We start from the raw sequence: 19506 nt of genomic DNA on the forward strand, positions 1-19506 counted from the left end.
TTTTTATTGATTCTGCCAATTTCCCTTTGTTTAAAAAAAGACCTTGTTTAATGCTGGATAAAGTAACTGAATATTTTTGGGTCCTTTTAGGAATGTTTGATTATGTCCAAATGTGTGAATCGCTGAGGAGAGAGTGCCTGATCAGCCTCTAGGAGCTGTTTGATTGCCTCAGTCTGGTGGTGTCTGGGTACCTGACAGCCATGAACGCTGATGAGAAGGTTCCTCCTGCCTCCCAAAGAACGTCACCTCTGACAAGAAGCAGCAGCAATGCATCTTCCAAACCTACTAGTGTGCACCAGGTAAGATGGAGAGTCATGGATTTTTTTGTGTCCCTGTGTGGCTTTGCAGTAGTTAAGTAGTGAACTCTTTGCACTTTGTGGCCATTGTAGTATTATAGGAGATGCATCTGTCAGTTTGTCCACAACATGCTTCCAGGGGTAGTAATCTGATAATGAGCGTGGTTGTGATGGGATTAATGGTTTGATTCCATGCATCAGTGATGTAAATAGTGCTATTTGCCATATGACTCAGGTCCTCAAGTCCTGAACATCCTTATAAATTTTTCTGCACTCTTTCGATATTGTTCCTGTAGGTAGGTGACCAGAACTGTACACAATACTCTAAGACATTTGTGAGGGCTAATTTAGAAACCTAGAAAACCTACAGCACAATATAGGCCCTTCAGCCCATAAAGCTGTGCTGAACATGTCCTTGCCTTAGAAATTGCCTAAGGTTACCCATAGCCCTCTATTTTCTGAGCTCCATGTACCTGTCCAGGAGTTTCTTAAAAGACCCTATCAAATCTGTCTCCACCACCGTCGCCGGCAGCCCATACCACGCACTCACCACTCTGCATGGAAAAACTTACCCCTGACGTCTCCTCTGCATCTACTTCCAAGCACCTTAAAACTGTGCCCTCTTGTGCTAGCCATTTCAGCCCTGGGGAAAAGCCTCTGACTATCCACATGATCAATGCCTCTCATCATCGTATACACCTCTGTCAGATCACCTCTCATCCTCTGTTGCTCCAAGGAGAAAAGGCCAAGTACATCTTCAATGTAACATCCCAACTCCTGTACTCAATACTCTGATTTATGAATACTAATATGCTAAAGCACTCTTTACGGCCTTATCTATCTGTGACAGAATTATGGATCTGTATTCCCACATCCGTCTGTCTTACCGCATTCCTTGGTGCCATACCGTTCACTCTGTAAGACCTACCTTGGTTTGTCCTCCCAAAGTGCAACACCTCGCATTGATCCACATGAAACTCCATCTGCCACTTTTCCAGCTGGTCCAGATCCCAATGCAAGCTTTGTTAGTCTTCCTTGCTGTCTATGCTGCCCTCAATCTTGGTGTTGTCCTCAAATTTGCTGATCCAGTTTACCACATTATCATCTAGGTCAATGGTATAGATGATGAGCAACACCTGAAGACATACTAAAGTTAGGAACTACAAAGTATTTGAAGGTATCAACAATGATCTTGAATATTATAATGAAAATGAAGATTTGGAGGATGCAGTCCATTATCTACAGTCAATGAAAAGAACATGGTAGTGTACATTTCTTTTGAGGGTGGTTGGTTTGAATTGTAGTCCAGTAGTAGCTACCATCTCTCAATCTGATTTTACCTAGTTAAAATTATCTGAAAGTGGCAATAAACTATTGTTGCTTATCAAGTTCAATAAGTGTGTTTTTCTTTAAAAGTGTAAGTGAACCACAGTACTGTCTTTACTCCAGAACTCTGAGAACTGGGAAGTAATGGAGGAACCACTGGGAGATAGCCATGCTTCTCTGGATCTCGAGAGGCAGGAAGGATACTTGCTGAAGAAGAGGAAATGGCCTTTGAAAGGCTGGCATAAGGTTAGTGTCTTAACAAGGGATGACTGCACCAATATATTTTAAGAGCCCTCTGCATATTTGAACAAAAGAGATTCTGCAGATGCTGGAAATCCAGAGTATCACATACAAAATGCTGGAGGAGCTGGAAGGTGAGGCAACATTATGCCAGAGGAACTCAAGAAGGTCAGTCATCGTTTTGGGCCAAGACCCTTCAGGATGGGAAAGGAAGGGGGAAGAAGCTAGGATGAGGTGGTGAGGAATGGAAGGAGTACAAGCTACAAGGTGATGAGTGAAGCCAGGTGAGAGGGAAGGTAGGTGGGAGGGGTGATGAAGGTGGTTGGTGGAAAAGGTAAAGGGCTGAAGAAAGAGGAATCTGATAGGAGAGTGGATCATGGGAGAAAGGGAAGGAGGAACGGCACCAGAGGGGGTAATAGGCAAGATGAGGAGAGGTAAAAGGGGAGCTGGTGTTGAGGGTGGTCTAGATTGCAATTTACCACAATGCAGCACCACATCATCTGTACACACAAGTTGAAAAAAAATTGTTAATTTATTTCCTTTCCCCTCATAAGTTCCATGAGTAAATTTTATTCGGTATCTCAAATTCTTAGGTTTGTTGAATTAATTATGTGCAAATTTCAGTGATACAATGCCCATAAAATGGTGACTGCCTGTAATGGATTTGAAATGAGACCTGAAAGGGAGGCGAGCCCAAAAGATCTGTCTTCCCAGTCTTGCTGGCTTTGATTTACTTAAGTTGTTTCCTCCGTATGTAATTCACTTGACTTCTAGATGTTAGTGATTTAAATAAAAACATCTTTTCCAGAAACAAACACCGTCAATAGGGAGTTGAAGCACGGTAATTGATGCAAATGACACATTTCACCAACACGGACAAAGGATGTGCTGGGGGCAGCCTGCAAGTGTCACCATGCTTCCAGCGCCAACACGGCGTGCCCACAGCTTACCGACTCTAACCCGTATGCCTTTGGAAAAGCGAGGAAGCCCATGCGGTCACGGGGAGAGCATATAAACTCCTTACAGACAGCAGCGGGAATTGAACCTCAATCACTGGCACTATAAAGTGTTAATGCCTACTGCTGCACTACTGTGCCGTCCCAATCTTGACATCAGGGCTAGTATGCACAGGTATGAGATCCAATCCCAACATTAAATAAGTAAACTGATTAATTTCATTCAATTTGGAAGTGAGAGTGAGGGGAAAACTATTATCACTAATGGTGATGATTAAACTGTTGCTTAAATATATTCAATGAAGAACATTACTATTCCAAATTTGACCAATATGTGATTTCAGATGCACAGCAATGTGATGACTTTCAACTGACTTGTGAAATGACCTCACAAGCCACTATTAGGAAGGTAGCTCATAACCATCTTCCCATGGCCAATAAATGCAGTCCTTGCTAACGCTGTCTTGATCTTGTAAGTGAAAATAAATGACCAAAAAAGATGATATTGAAATTCAAAGATGTGTGTGAACTTTACATAGTTCCTCTTGATTAAGTTTAAGATCACGTGGTCAATGTATAAATTCAATAGTTAAAATACTAAGGAAAAATGATATTTTCAAAGTGATTTTAAAAAAGCTCAATTTTTCATTTTTTTTTTTTGTCCTTCAGCGATACTTTATCTTGGAAAAGGGAATTCTCAAGTATGCCAAAACTCAACAAGATGTAAGCATTTTCCTCTTCATTTGTCTGTCTTGCTCAACAATTTATTTCACAAGTAACTAGATCTCTTCTAAATTTACAGATCCTGAGAGGAAAACTTCACGGTTCCATCAACATTGGCCTCTCTGTAATGTCCATTAACAAGAAATCCAAGCGCATTGACTTGGATGCAGAAGAGAACCTTTATCACCTGAAGGTAATGTGTGCTGGCTTTTAAATATGTAAACATGTACATAAAATTGCTGGCAACTTGGTAATTATATTCTGCAATTTGAGATATTAGAGAACAAACTTAGTGAATTAGCTTTCTTTTTTATATCGAATATTGGAGACAGAATTTGTGGAAAGAAATGACAAAAACAGGGCAATTTTGCCATTAAAACTTGAGTGTTCCAAACAAATTATACTTCAGTTTGGGTACTTACTGCAGAATGGTCATCAGGAATCAACTCTAAGGATAGTTTGATTACTAAATGCATTTAAGACTCAATGTAAACTTTAAGTATGATTCACTGGGGTGGTATCCATACAGTGCTGGATGATTAACTTTTAAAAAAAGACAAGTATATACACTCTGGCCCCTTTTATTAGGTACCTCCTGTACTTAATAAAGTGGCCACTGAGTGTTTGCTTATGGTCTTCTGCTGCTTGTAGACCATCCACTTTAAGATTGAACATGTTGTGCATTCAGAGATGCTGTTCTGCACACCACTGTTGTAACGTGTGGTTATTTGAATTACTGTCACCTTCCTGTCAGCTTGAACTGGTCTGGCCATCCTCCTCTGAACTCTCTCATTAACAAGGCATTTTCGCCAACAGGGCAGCCACTCACTGAAATTTTTTTTTTGTTTGTTTTTTTGCACCATTCTCTGTAAACTCGAGTGACTGTGCGTGAAAAATCCCAGGAGATCAGCAGCTTCAGAGATACTCAAACCAACCCGTCTGGCACCAACAATCATCCCACGGTCAAATATCACTTGGATCACATTTCTTCCCCATTCTGATGTTTGGTCTGAACAACAACTGAATCTCTTGACCCTGTCTGCATGCTTTTATGCATTGAGTTGCTGTGACATGATTGGCTAATTATGTATTAGCATTAAGGAGCAGGTGTACCTAATAAAGTGCCCACTGAGTGTACTTATCCAATTATGGAGAAGAATCAAACTGCTCAAAAGGGAATATTCATTACAGATCATAGCGCTTTTTAGATTTGTTTTACTGATTCACCCAATGACACTGAATCCTATGTTGTATTATTGCAGGTGAAATCTCAGGAAGTCTTCACCACTTGGGTATCTAAGCTCTGCTATCATCGATTGTTCCAGAAAGGAGACCACGTGAAAGTCTCGTATGGAGCAAATGGGTACAGTCTTCCCATCTCTCCAACTACAGCCAACGTGGTATGGGCTCTGTTGTGTAATAATGGCCTCAAATGTATTTTCCCCCTTTATCCTTGTGGTGTTCCATAACCGATGTCTAGTCAAAATCAGGTTTATTATCACTGATATGTCGTGAAATGTGTTGCTTTTGTCGTAGCAGTTCAGTTCAGACATTAAAAAAAGTTACTATAAATTACAATTTTTTTAAAAAGTCGTGCAGAAGAGGAATAGGGAGGTGGTGTTCATGGACCGATCCGAAATCTGATGGCAGAGGAGAAGGAGCTGTTCCCTCTGGTTTAGGACTCCCCAATACTGTACCTGGTAGTAATGAGAAGAGGGCATGTCCCAGATGTTTAATGTTATGAAGCTGGAGTAAACAAGTGGCTTAATGGTGTATTGTGTATTGCTTTGGTTACCCTTTTATAGGACAGACATTGTGTAAGCTGGAGAGGCTGCGGAAGAGATTTGAGCATGTCGCCTAGACTTAGAGCCCGAGTTGTAAGGATAGGTTGGCTCTGCTATGTCTTTATTCCTTAAGAGTGTAAGAGAATGAGACATGACCTCATTGAGGTTTATAAAGTCACAAGGTGGATGGTAGTCTTTTCCTTACAGTTGAGAAGCCCACAACTAGGGGCACTGATACTAGAAAAGGAAGAGATTTAAGAGGTCTAAGGTAATTTCTTTACACAGGGGGTGGTGAGTGCCAGGAATGAACTGCCAGAAGAGGTGGTTGATGTGAGTACAGTTGCAACATGTTTAAGTAGTATTTGGATAGGTACATGGAAGAGGAGGGCTTGGAGAGTTGTGGGCAACTGTGACCAGCAGGGAGGATGCAGTTGTTGGCATGGACCATGTGGGCCAAAGGGCCTATTCCCATGCAGCATTACTGAGTGTTGTTTGGGTACTTTTGCAGAGCATCTGGTCACAGTTAAACAACAAGATAGCTGGTCTTGGTGTCTCTACTGTTTACTTTCCAGTAAGGTTTATTTTCCATTGGCCAGAGTGTGCTGAGGTGGTTCACTTTTCCAGCAGGGTGCCATAACCTCACCTCCAACAGATTATTATGCTAAAATTATTTAATTTTGCGGGGAAGCCTAAACCATCTAAAAGGGTTTTGGGGCATCCTGATAGGGCAATCTGTCCCTCATCACATTCAGCTTCTCTTCCTCAGACCCTGATAGAATGATGATGTCACTGACTATGAATCTCATGTGAGATTTATTTTTATACTCCTTTTATAAAATGAGATAAATCAAAATAATGGAGTCATAGAAAAGTACAACACAGAAACGGCCCATTTAGTCTGTACCGAACCATTTAAACTGCCTACACCCATCGACATGCATTGGGACCATAGGTCCCCCCCCCCCCCCCCATACCCTGCCATCCACCTACTTAATCAAATTTCCCTTAAACATTGCAATCAAACCCACATCTACTACTTCCACTGGCAACTTGTATCACACTCGCACCATCTTCTGAGTGAAGTAGTTCCCCCTCAGGTTTTTCTTAAATATTTCATCTTTCACCCTTCACCCATGACCTCTATTTCTAGCCTCACCCAATTCAGTAGAAAAAGCCTGCTTTTATTTGCCCTATCTATACCCCTCATAATTTTGTATACCTCTATCAAATCTCCTCTGTCTTCTACGTTCCTAGGAATAAAGTCCTAACTTATTCAATCTTTCCTTATAACTCAAGTCCCCCAGACCCAGCAATATACTTGTAAATTTTCTCCGTACTCCTTCAATCTTATTTGCATCTTTCCTGTAGGTTGGTGACCAAAAATGCGCACACTACTTCAAATTAGGCCTCACCGATGTCTTGTACAATTTCAACACAACATCCCATCTCCTGTACACAACACTTTTACTTATGAAGGCCAATGTGCCAAAAGCTTTCTTTACAACCCTATCTACCTCTGGCGCCACTTTCAATTAATTGTGGACTTAATTTCCCACGTCCCTCTATTCTACCACACTCCTCACTATATAGCACCTATCCTAGCTGGTCCTACAGAAATGCAACACCTCGCGCTTGTCTATGTTAAATTCCATCTACCATTTTTCCAGCTGGTCCAGGTCCTGCTGCAAGCCATGATAGCCTTCCTCATTGTTCACTGCACCAATCTTGGTGTCATTCACAAATGTGATGATCCAGTTAACTGCATCATCAGATTGTTGATATAGATGACAAACAACAATGGACCCAGTAATAATCCCTGCACCACTCCACTAGTCACAGGCTTCAGCCAGAGAGGCAACCATCTGCTACCACTCTGGCTTCTCCCACAAAGCCATTGTCCAGTCCAATTTACCATCTCATCTTGACTGCCGAGTGACTGAACCTTCTTGACCAACCTCCCTTGCAGGACCTTGTCAAATGCCTTACTAAAGTCCATGTAGACAACATCCACTGTCTTGCCTTCATCCGCTTTCCTGGTGACTTCCTCAGACATGACCTACCACACACAAAGCCATGCTGACTATCCTTAATTAGTCCATGTCTGTCTATCCAAATACTTGTATATCTCCTCCCTTAGAATACCTTCCAATAACTTTCTCACAACTGATGTCAGACTCACCAGCCTATAATTTCCTGGTTTATGCTTGGAGCCTTTTTTAAACAGCAAAACAATATTGGTTATCCTCTAATCTTCTGGTATCTCACCTGTTGCTAAGGATGGGTTTAAATCACTTCTAGGGCCATGGCAATTTTTACACATGCCTCCTGCTGGTTCCGAGGGAACACCTTGTCAGGCCCTGGGAATTTATCTACCCTGATTTACCTTCGGACAACAGACGCCATCTCCTCTGCAATCTGTATGGGGTCCATGAAGCTAATGCTGCTTTGCCTCACTTCTATAGACTCTGTGGCTGTGTCCTGAGTAAACACAGGTGCAAAAATTTCATTTAACATCTGCCCCATCTCTTTTACCTCCATGCATGGATTACCATTCCGATCTTCCAGAGGACCAATTTTGTCCCTTGCAATCCTTTTGCTCTCAACATATCTGTAGAATCCCTTAGGATTCTCCTTCACCTTGTCTGCTTGGGCAACCTTGTGCCCCATTTTAACACTCCTGAATATTTTTGTGTTCCCTTGCATTTCTTGTACTCCATAAGCACCTCATTTGTTCCTACCTGCCTATATCTACTATACACCCTCTTCCCCCCCCCCCCACCCTTAACCAGGGCCTCAAGATCAAGGTTCCCTACACCTGTTATCTTCACCATTTATTCTGACAGGTACCTCCAAGCTTTGTACTCTCAACTTCACTCTTGAAGGCCCCCCACTTACCAAGTACACCTTTGCCAGAAAACAGCCTGTCCCAATCCACACTTCCCAGATCATTTCTGATACTGTCAAAATCAGCCCTTCTCCAGTTTAGAATCTCAATCTGTGGACCAGACCCATCTTTTTGTATATTTACTTTGAAACAAAAGGCATTGTGATCACTACATGCAAATTGTTCCCCTACACAACCTTCTGTCACCTGCCCTGTCTCTTTCCCTAATATCAGATCAAGTACTGTGCATTCTCTCGTTGAGATTTCACGTTCTGATTAAGGAGACTTTTTTGAACACATTTGACAAACTCTATCCCATCCAACCCTTTTACAATATTGGAGTCCCAGTCAATATGTGGAAAGCTAAAGTCACCTACTATAACAACCTTGTTTCTTGCAGCAGTCAGTGATCTCTCTGCAAATTTATTCCTCTAAATCCCTCGGACTGTTGGGTGGCCCCATTAATATTGTCATAACTCTCTTATTTCGCATTTCCACCCATAGTGCCTCACTGGATGGGATCTCCAGTCTGTCCTGACTGAGCACTGCTGTGACATTTTCCCTGCCTAGTAACACCACCCCTCCCTCCTTTAATCCCTATCTCTCTGTTGCATCCGAAACAACTGAACCCCAGAATACTGAACTGCCAGTCCTGCCCCTCCTGCAACCAAGTCTCACTAATATTTACAATATCATAATTCCATATGTTGATCCATGCCCTGAGCTCATCTGCCTTTCCTACAATACTACTTGCATTGAAATATATACAGCTCAGGACATTATTTGCAGCATTACTCAACCTTTTGGTTCTTGACTTTGTTTGAGGTCTTAACATCTGTCTCCACAACCTCTCCTCTATCAGTTCTGGTTCCCATCTCCCTGCAACTCTAGTTTAAACCCATCCGTGCAGCTTTAACAAACCTTTCCACGAGGATATTAGTCCCCTTCCAGTTCAGGTGCAAACCGTCCCTTCTGTACAGGTCCCACCTTTGCTGGAAGAGAGCCCAATCAATAATCAAAAAAATCTGATGCTCTCCCTCCTACACCAACTCCTTCACCACGTATTACACTGTATGGTCTTTCCATTTCTGGCCTCACTGGCACATGGCACAGGTAGCAATCCTGAGATCACAACCCTGGAGTTCCTGCTCTTTAACTCAGCACCTAACTCCCTGAGCTCCCTTTGCAGAACCTTGTCCCTCTTCCTACCCACGTCATTGGTACCTCCATAGACTATGGCTGCTAACCCTCCCATTTAAGAATACTGAGGACTCTATTCAAGATGTCCCAGACCATGGCACCCGGGAGATAACATACCATCTAGGAATCTCGTCCACAGAACCTCCTGCCTGTTCCCCTAATGAATTCCCTGTCACCACAGCTCACCTCTTCTTCCCCCTTCCCTTCAGAGTCGCAGAATCAGACTCAGTGCCAGAGACCTGACCGCTGTGACTTTCCTCTGCAAGATTGTCTCTTCCCCCACCCCCCAGACGGTATTCAAATTGGTTTACCTATTGTTGAATGGGATGGCCACAGGGATACTCTGCACTGGCTCCTTAACACCTTTCCCCTTCCTGACTGTCACCCAGTTTGCTGCGTACTGCACCTTCGGTGTAACTACCTCTTTTTATGTCCTGTCTATCACCCCCTCACCCTCCTGAATTGATCTGGAGTTCATCCAGTTCCAATTCCAACTCCTTAACGTGGGTTGTTCGTAGCTGGATGCACTTTTTGCAGGTGTAGTTGTCAGGGACCCTGCCTTACCACCTCCCGGAAGAGGAGTATTCCATTCTCCTGCCTGGCTTCACTACGGTTCTACCTGAGCAAATATAAAGAAGGAATAACAATAAACTGTAGGGGAGGGAGGGGGAAATCTACCTACAGCTTTTTTGCCTTTTCTCACTAAATCCTCTTCTCACTGCAGCCTAAAAATCTCCACTCTAACTCTGCACTCTGACAATGGCCACTCTGCTTGCCACTGCCTTGTTCTAATTTGTTCTTGCCAATCAATCCTGAACGCTGATTGGCTGCTGCTCAAAGCTCCAAACTGCCGTGAATCGCTGCCTTTTCTACCTAACTGGTGAACCGGAGTGAGCTGTATCTTAGGCTTATGATCTCCGATTTGCCGCTGCTCAAAGCTACAACCTGCCGCAAGTCACTGCCTTTTCTACTCAGCGAACCTGAGCTATGTCTTCTCAGGCTTCTGACCTTCAATTTGCCGCTGGTCAAAGCTCCAAACTGCTGCGAGTCGCTGCCTTTTCTACTCAATTGCCAAACCTGACTGACCTACATTTTCTCAGGCTTATGATCTCTGATTTGCCGCTGCTCAAAGTTACAAATTGCCGTGAGACACTGCCTTTACGGCACAATAGGCAAACCTGAATGAGCTACCTTCTCTCAGGCTTCCAACCTTCAATTGTGCGCTGCTGAAAGCTCCAAACTGTCGCAAGTTGCTGCCTTTTCTACCTAGTTGGTGAACCTGAGTGAGCTACATCTTCTCAGGCTTCTGATCTCTCTGATTTGCCGCTACTGAAAGCTCCAAACTGTCGCAAGTTGCTGCCTTTTCTATTCAACCAGTGAACCTGAGTGAGCTACATCTTGGGCTTCCAATTTCCAAGTTTCCACTGCTCAAAGCTCCAAACTGCCACGAGACGCTGCCTTTCCACTCAGTCGAGGAACCTGAGTGAGCTGCGTTCTCTCAGGCTTCTGATCTCTGATTTGCCGCTGCTCAAAGCTCCAAACTGTTGTGAATCGCTGCCTTTTCTACTCGATCGATGAACTCAGTCTGTCAGGTTTCCGATTTGCCGCTAAAATCTCTGAATCTATAAATAAATCTATAAAATAAATCTGTGAATATCAAGTGAATCTCAGGGTAGTATATGGTGACATGTATGTACTTTCATAATTGACTTTGAACTATACCCTCAAGACCACCTGAGTGATGACTTAGTTATGTGATCCGAATAGGATAAGCTTCTTTGAAAATTTTCCAGTTTGTTTAGAAAGTTCTCCATTAAATACAATCTCAATGTGCTCTGTTTCTGTGGACAAAATAAGCACTTGATTGTCATGTTGTTTAGGCACAGAAGAGCGACTCCCTCAGAGAGTTTGAAGGCAATGGTCACCTTCCTTCCGCATCAGCGAGTGGACCGACTGTGACGGCAGAGTGGTTGCAGCACTCTGACGAATGGGATCACTGTGGTGAAGGTACCTCCTGGAGACTGTACACATTTAATCTGTAGATGTATTTTTTGGTGCCTAACATTTGGCCTTTTTGACAGATGCCAGGCAGGTGAGTAGATACAGCTAACCTATCGCAAGCATTCTCTATAAACCATCGAGCCGCTGCTTAAATGAGGTCTGGAATTTCACCTCTGTTGTAAAATTTGTGAGAGTTTGGATAAAAGTAAATTGACAGATACTCAAAAGTTGGGAAAATGAGAGGAGACTTTCTGGAAACGTGCATGTGGGTAGTGAAAAGACAAAAGCCATTAACCACACTGAAGTATTTCAGTTCAAGAAAGCTGGGATGTTTCGGATGGATAATTATATAGCAGTGCGATGCTGGAGTTACAAGGGTCATGTGACTTAGAGCACTAACTCTGTTTCTCCCTCTGCAAATGCCATCTGAGTATTTCCAGCATTTTCTGTCTTTTATGTTTTCAATATTGGCAATATTTTTCTTTTGCTGTAATTGACGGTAAAGGGATGGTCCTGCCTGTCACTTGCTGCCTTGAGAATGAGGTGGGAGGAGAACTTTGTCATGTTCCGTGCAGGTTTGGATCCTAAAGAGGAAATGAAAGTGGTGCAAAAACCCGGGCAGCACGGTAGCACAGCGCTTAGCGCGATGCTATTACTACTTGGGTCAGAGTTCAGAATTCAATTCCAGTGTCCTCTAAGAAAGTTTGTACATTCTTCCCATGTGCATCTGGGGCTGCTCTGGTTTCCTCCCACACTCCAAAGACCTACTGGTTAGTAGGTTAATTGGTCATTGTCCTCTGATTAGGCTAGGGTTAAATCGGTGGGTTTATGGATGGCATGGCTCAGTGGGGTGGAAGGACCTGTTCTGCACTTGTCTCTAAATATAAATTTTAAAATTGTGCTGAATCGGCTGGTGTTGTACCAGAAATGAGGAACAACACAGTCTCTGGGCTTTGGAAGTTCAGGAGGAAAAGGCTCACGTGCATCTTATTAGTTTCTAATTCTTGTTTATTTTTTTTAAGGTCTCAGCCAGTGTCAGTTGAACCTGTTGGAACTGAACAAACTCCTGCAGAAGTTGGAGGTGGTGGACAGGGTTCACTCAGCACCGGTCATTTGTGATGCTCAGGTATGGAGTGAATGTTTTAAATGGGCCTTACCTGGTGGTAAAGTGGAGGAATGTTGCCTAGTCTGTGTGCTCACTACTTCCTCGTCATTGTTTGTAAATCAAGGGGGGGGGGGGGGAGAAGGTTTTAATTCTGTTAAATATAAAGCGTTCCAGTTAGGGTTTAAATAGAACCAAAAACGGCCATTTAGAATTGATTTGAAGTTTGTAACAGTATTTAAAACTTGAGATGTTTTATGTAAATGGGTCTAACCTGATGATGCGGTGGAGTGAAACGCATTTGTGTGTCTGTGTGCACATTCAGATTCATTTTTCACCTGTACATCGAAACATGCAGTGAAATGTGTTTGTGTCAACAGTCAGCACACCCAGGGATGTGCTGGGGGCAGCCCACAAGTGTTATTACACATTCCAGTGCCAGCATGATATACAACGGAACAACGCAAGCAACAGCAAGGGCAAAACAAACCCCTTTCCTTTCACCTATCCTCTCACTCATATGCAGGCCTCGAACCCCAGGTCAGGCCTCCTCCAGTCCTTGTCCCTGAATTCTCTTCTGGGCTAAGGGAAGATTTGATTAAGATGTTTAAAGTTATAAAAGCCCTAAATAGGTTGAACAGTAGTAGCCTGAATTATATGGGGAGTTTGTGCACATTAGGGTTTTTACTCCTTCGAGTGTGGGAAAACTAAAGTAATCTTAGAGGTGTATAAAATTGAGTGAGGCAATGAATGCACAGTCTTTTCCCTCTCCCTGGTGAATCGAGAACTAGAGGGGATACATTTAAGGTGAGTGGGGAAAGAGTTAAAAGGAACCTGAGTGGCAATAACTTCACACAGCTTAAGGTTGCCAGCATCTGCATAATCTCTTGTTTATCTTTTAAATTTGAGCACTCTTACCCCGGTTTTGTATTACATAAAGTCAAAGATCTAAGCCTGAAAGTAGTTGAGTTATTGTCACATGTACTGAGGTACAGTGAAAAGCTTTTGTTTGCGGACAGATCATTCCATACAAAAGTATACTGAGGTAGTACAAAAGGAAAACAATGTTGTATCAAGTTTGCTAATATTAACAGTTTGAGTTTTTTCTCTATACTGCTCCCCCCAGCCCAGTGCTTGTCAACTAAGAGACGTTACATCGCAGTCATTTTCCAATGTTTTTGGCAGGTGTTACCCATGATTTTGGCTGAGCAGGTTTATCAAAATTATGACAGTTGACAGCCTCAACTGTATCAAAGTTCCCTACTGTGAAACAATGGTCTGTATCTGAGCTGCTGGTGACCTTTCATTTGCATTTTGGCAACAGGCCACAGTTCTGAGAGAAGAACCAGTGAGAATAGTTGATTTTAAAACACTCAAGATTGTTTAGTGTCGTTTCCAGTGCACAAGTGTAAAGGAGAATGAAATTATTGTTACTCCAGATCTGATGCAGTTTTAAAAGAAACACTAAAACTATTGTGTTCTTTATCCTTTTTTAAAAAAAAACACAATAAATATAAATTCATAAGGTAGCTTGTATAATGGATCTGTATGTCCATAAAGTGATGCTAGGCACAGAAGTGTCTGTACATGGGGTGACTGGCAGGAAATGATAAAGTAATGGCGGGGGCGGTGTGGAGGGGTCAAAAAAGTGCGTCAGTGGGAAATGGTATTCAGAAGGGAAATTTGTGGAAACATAAGTATAAGGAAATTGGTTTCACTTGAAATGTTGTAACAAAAGCCAAGGTGCTGAAGTGGGTGCGCAAAATCGGTTTGTTCAGTGTAGGTTGTGGCTAGAAGTCATTTCAGCCAGAAGCACAAGTTGTTAAATAGATCTTTCTTTGAATTTGAAAGTAATTGCCCTGAAAGTAACTATTGTCAAGTTTACTGTCATTTAACTATATACAAGTATACCAATAAATGAGACTGTATTCCTCTGGATTGAGGTGTAAAGCACACTAGTACATACAACACACAATAACTTAGGAAAGTAAGGATTAAATCTGTGAATGAATTGCACATAGTGTATAAACTAAATATTGTATGGTACAGAACAAACTAACTGGTGACACTTCGAATGCGATGCGACAGGGAGTTCAAGGAAAGAGGGGAAATCATTCCCCATTGGAAGCAGCTCCTTAAGGACCTCCTTAATTGTGATTCTGTCCTTGCCGTTAGCACTGTACAATAAATATTCTGGTCCAAACTAATGACACCAGAGGCCAACAAGAAGTTGTATGTTAATCATTAATGGTCTTGGAATCAGCAGGTATCCCTGCTGAGGCTCTAAAGCTTGATGGAAAGGAATTTCACAGTCTCGTCTGTGACAGCCAGAGGGAGGAAGATCTATCAAGAGACCTTGGACACCATAATCACGACTGTTTCAAGAAAGGACCCAAAACAGCAAGATATAATTGGAGTAACTATAGAGAAATATGCCTTGTATGCCACAGGGGAAGTCCTCCTCCCATTGGCTGAATAGCTGCTCCCCAAATGTCAATACGAATTCTGTCTGGAGACATAATGGAAATGATCTTCACCAAACATCAACTCCATGAGGAATGCAGGGACAGGACCAACATAGCCTTGATTAGCCTTGAAAGCCTGAGAATGTTGAAGGACAGGGACTTCTGAATTTCACAAGTGTAGCTGTTTGCCAAAGTTGGCATTGGTTAATTATTGCCACGTGTGCTGAGATACAGTGGAAAAGCTTGTCTTATGTGCTATTTATACGGATCAAATCATTACGAAGTAAATTCAAGTGACATGGGTGACAATGGGACGTTGCTTCTAGATGAGCTGACTGCCTTCTATGCTCGCTTTGACCCTCAAGACATGGAGGAACCATCACAAACTCCCACAGTCCCCCTCCCCCGATGACCCAGTGACTTCAGTCTCTGAGGCCGATGTGCAAGCAGTGTTCAGGAGGGTGAAGCCACAAAAAAGCATGCGGCTTGGACAGGGTACCTGGCCAAGTACTAAAGACCTGTGCTGACCCACTGGCTGGTGTGTTCACAGATCTTTAACCTCTCGCTTTGGCAGTCTGAGATACCCACATGCTTCAAGCAGTTTTCAGTATACCAGTGCCTAAGAACCAGGTGACCTGCCTCAACGGCTGTCATCTGGTAGCACTTGTATCCACAGTGCTGAAGTGTTTTGAGAGCTTGATGAAACATACCAACTGATGTCTGAGAAGCGGCTTGGATTCACTCCAATTTGCCTACCGGCCCAACAGGTTCACAGCAGATGCAAGCTTATTGGCTCTTCACTCACCTGGAACATCTTCAGCAAAGATATATCCGGGTGCTCTTTATCAACAACAGCTCGGTATTCAATACCATCATTTCCCTCAAAGCTAATTAATGAACTTCAAGACCTTGGCCTCAATACCTTCTTGTGCAATTGGATCCTCTGTTTCCTCACTTGAAGGCACCAGTCAGTTTGGATCAGTAACATCTTCACGATCTTCATCAGCACAGGTGCACCATAATGCAGTGTGTTTAGCTTCCTGCTGTATGCGCTTTCCACTTATCACTGTGTGGCTAAGGACAGCTCCAATGTTATATTCAAGTTTTCTGTCGTAGGCCAAATCAAAGGTGGTGATGAATCAGCATATAGGAGGGAGACTGAAAATCTGGCTGAGTGGTGCCACAACAACGTCCTCTTATTCAATGTCAGTAAGACCAAGGAGCTGATTGACTTCAGAAGGAAGCTGGAGGACCTATAAGCCAGTCCTCATTGAGGGATCAGAGGTGGAGAGGGTCAGCAACTTTAAATTTCTGTTATCATTTCACAGGACCTGTCCTGGGCCCAGCATGTAAATGCAATTATGAAGAAAGCACAATGTCTCTACTCCCTTAGGAGTTTGCGAAGTTGTTATGCAGAATCTAAAACTTTAACAAACTTATGTAGATGTGTGGTGGAGAGTATATTGACTGGCTGCATCACAGCCTGGTTACAGAAGCACCAATGTCCTTGAATGGAAAATTCTACAAAAAGTAGTGGATCCAGCCCAGTCCATTACGGGTAAAGCCCTCCCCACCATTGAACATGTCTACAAGGAGCATTGTCCCAGGAAATCAGCATCCATCATCAGAGACCCCCACCACCTAAGACATGCTCTCTTCTCACTGCTGCCAGCAAGAAGGTACATGAGCCTCAGGACTCTCACCACCAGGTTCAGAAAGTTATTACCCCTCAGCCATCAGGCTCTTGAACCAAAGGGGATAACTACACTCAACTTCACTTGCCCCATCACTGAAATGTTCCCAGTCTATGGACTCAATTTTAAGGATTTTTTTTTTAATCTCGTGTTCTTGATTTATTGCTTATTTCTTTTCGTATTTGCACAGTTGTCCCAAGTTTGTGCAGTTTTTGTTTCTGTGGTTATTCTATGGATTTACTGAGTGCCTGCAAGAAAATGAATCTCTGGGTTGTATATGGTGACGTATATACTTTGATAATAAATTTACTTTGAACAGTGTATTGCGGTCGAAAAAGGTAAAACAATAACAGAATGCAGAATAATGTGTAATAGTTACAGAGAAAGTACATGGCAAGTAAAGAGTGCAAGGTTATAATAAAGTAGATTAAGGTCGACAGTCATCTGACCATAATAAGGAACCATTGAGCAATCTTATAACTGTAGACTAGAAGCTGTCCTTGAGCCTGGTGGTATGTGCTTTCAGGCTATTGTATCTTCTGCCCAATGGAAGAAGGAAGACGGGAGAAGTGCCACTTCATTGCATGTCATCTCAAACAAGCTTCCCACTGGAGTGGGGCAAAGAGGGGAAACTTTTCACCTTGTGTTACCTCCGCTTCCGAAAGAAGATGGTCCAAATTCAGGCAAATGCGTATGACACAGTTGATGTTTGTGTATGCTCGTGTTTGGAAATCAAGTTACAATCCATTGGTGATTTGCTTAATAAAGAACGAGTAAATGGTCCACTTACAACCTGCCTTCTCTGCAGCGCTGCTCACCGGTGAAGATGTTGGCCATTGGAAGAAGAGTTTGAAGAACCAACCATTAACCTATTGTCTTAAGGGCAAGTGGTTCTTGCACTTTTGGGGCATGAACTACCCGCAGTACTGGTGCAATGCTGTAAAATGTTGTCACTTGATACCACTCTTGCAAACCCAGTGTCAAGATGAGCAAGCCAATGTCCACATCCTCTCTCAGCCAATATCCTTGGCATTGAGCCCCTAATTGCATGCATTCAGCTCGGCTTGGGCAAGCTACATCATTTGCATGCTCAGTATTCAGACTCCTGTAACAAATTCAATTCCAAGCTCCATCACAAGAAAAGGTTTCCAAAGGGATAGAGAAGGTAATTCAAGGATGTTCTGAAAGCCATACCTGTAGGATCCTGTGGGTGAAGTGTGTGGGTGGATGGACTGGGAGGGAAAGGGGGTCTGAAAATAGATTGGGGGGGGGGGGAAGAGAGAGAAAGAAAATTTGAATATCCAATGTTCACATATGAGGCTGTGGACACTTTTCTCACAAGACAATCTCTCCATTCTGGGGATTATCCTAGTGAGAATTTTTTTTGCACTTCCTCTAACTTTATGTATTTCCTTTTAAATAATTGAGTGGAAGCTATGCACAATACTCAGAGTATGGTCTCGCAGGTGTCTTGTTCAGTTGGAGAAAGACTTCCCTACTTGTGTAAACCGGCATTTGGTTGATCTTCCTGGTTACCTGCTGCACCTGTATGTTTGTTTCATGTACAAGTGCCCCAGCTTCCCTGGGGTGCAGTCTTTAACTGTTTAAATACGTATGAGCAGAATTGGGCCGTTAGACCCATTGAGTCTGCTCTGCTTATTCCATCATGGTTGCTTTATTGTCCCTCTCAACCCCATTCTCTTGCTTTCTCAATGTAACCTTTGACACCCTTACTAATCAAGAACCTATCAACCTCCACTTTAAATATACCCCCAATGACTTGGCCTCCACAGCTATTTGTGGCAATGAATTCCACAGATTCACCACCCTCTGGCTATAGAAATTCCTCCTCATCTGTTCTAAATGAACGTCCTATTCTGAGGCTGTGCTCTCTGCTGCTACTAATGGAGACATCCTCTCCACAGCTGCTTTTTCCAGGCCTCTCCATGTTTGGTATGTTTCAATAATCTGAACTCCAGTGAGTACAATCATAATGTTATCACTCTGTCTTCCAGTGTTTCTCACAGTACCCTCCATTTGCAAGTTTTTGGTCATTCAATTAACTTATCATATCCCTCAGAACTGTTTATATCCTCATAGTTTGCCTTCATTCCACAGCAATACCATCCTTGAATGTAACTTCTGTACATTCAGTTCTTTCCTGTAACAACATTAATTGCAAACTGCTGTGGTTCCGGCACTGGTCTCTGGCACAGATCTGGTTGATGGTTGTCAACCTGAAAATGAGCCCTTATTCCTGCAACACACAAAGTGCTGGAGGAACTCAGCAGACCAGACAGCATCTACGGAAAAGAGTAACCAGTCAACGTTTCAGGCCGAGACCTTGCATCAGGACTTGCCCTTATTCCTGCTCGCTGTTTCCCATAGTTGGCTAATCCTTTATCCATGAACCATTCTGCTGGGAGGGAAAAGAATTGTCATCATCTCAGCTCAAAGCCCTGCATCAGGACTGAAAATGAACTGAGACCATTCTCAATCCTGATGCAGGGTGCTGATCTAAAACACTCAAAGTTTCTTTTCACACCCCACCCCTCTGAAGCTGCTTGACCTGCTGAGTTCCTCCAGCAGATTGTTTGTTGCTCCAGATTCCAGCATCAACAGCCTCTTGTGAACTCTTTGAAGTAACCCTTTGTATGGCATTTTTATTGAATGACTTTGGGAAATCTAAATATTACAACTAGCAAATTCCTTTTATCACTTCATTGGAAATTTAAAAAAACATCTATTTGACAGATGTCCCTTTCATGAAGCCACGCTGACTATGTGCAATAAAGGTATAGATTCTATATATTTTGTTATTATCATCTTGGTAAC

General features: G+C 42.8%; 1 protein-coding gene across 7 annotated transcripts in view; it reads left to right on the top strand.

Moving 5' to 3' along the window:
* Window positions 1–19506, top strand: part of LOC140191360 (oxysterol-binding protein-related protein 6-like) — a 125707-nt gene that overhangs the window by 46639 nt on the left and 59562 nt on the right. For all 7 annotated transcript variants that reach the window (XR_011883816.1, XM_072248698.1, XM_072248696.1 and 4 more), the window contains exons 2-8: window positions 91–299; window positions 1746–1868; window positions 3488–3541; window positions 3621–3734; window positions 4804–4941; window positions 11290–11416; window positions 12433–12536. Coding sequence is in view for 6 of the 7 variants with exons in the window: in XM_072248698.1 (XP_072104799.1) it covers window positions 201–299; window positions 1746–1868; window positions 3488–3541; window positions 3621–3734; window positions 4804–4941; window positions 11290–11416; window positions 12433–12536 (759 nt within the window). In the remaining variant the exon portion in view is untranslated. The remainder of the gene's footprint in view (window positions 1–90; window positions 300–1745; window positions 1869–3487; window positions 3542–3620; window positions 3735–4803; window positions 4942–11289; window positions 11417–12432; window positions 12537–19506) is intronic.

This window comes from Mobula birostris, chromosome X (genome assembly GCF_030028105.1).
Source record: "Mobula birostris isolate sMobBir1 chromosome X, sMobBir1.hap1, whole genome shotgun sequence".
Classification (NCBI taxonomy): domain Eukaryota; kingdom Metazoa; phylum Chordata; class Chondrichthyes; order Myliobatiformes; family Myliobatidae; genus Mobula; species Mobula birostris.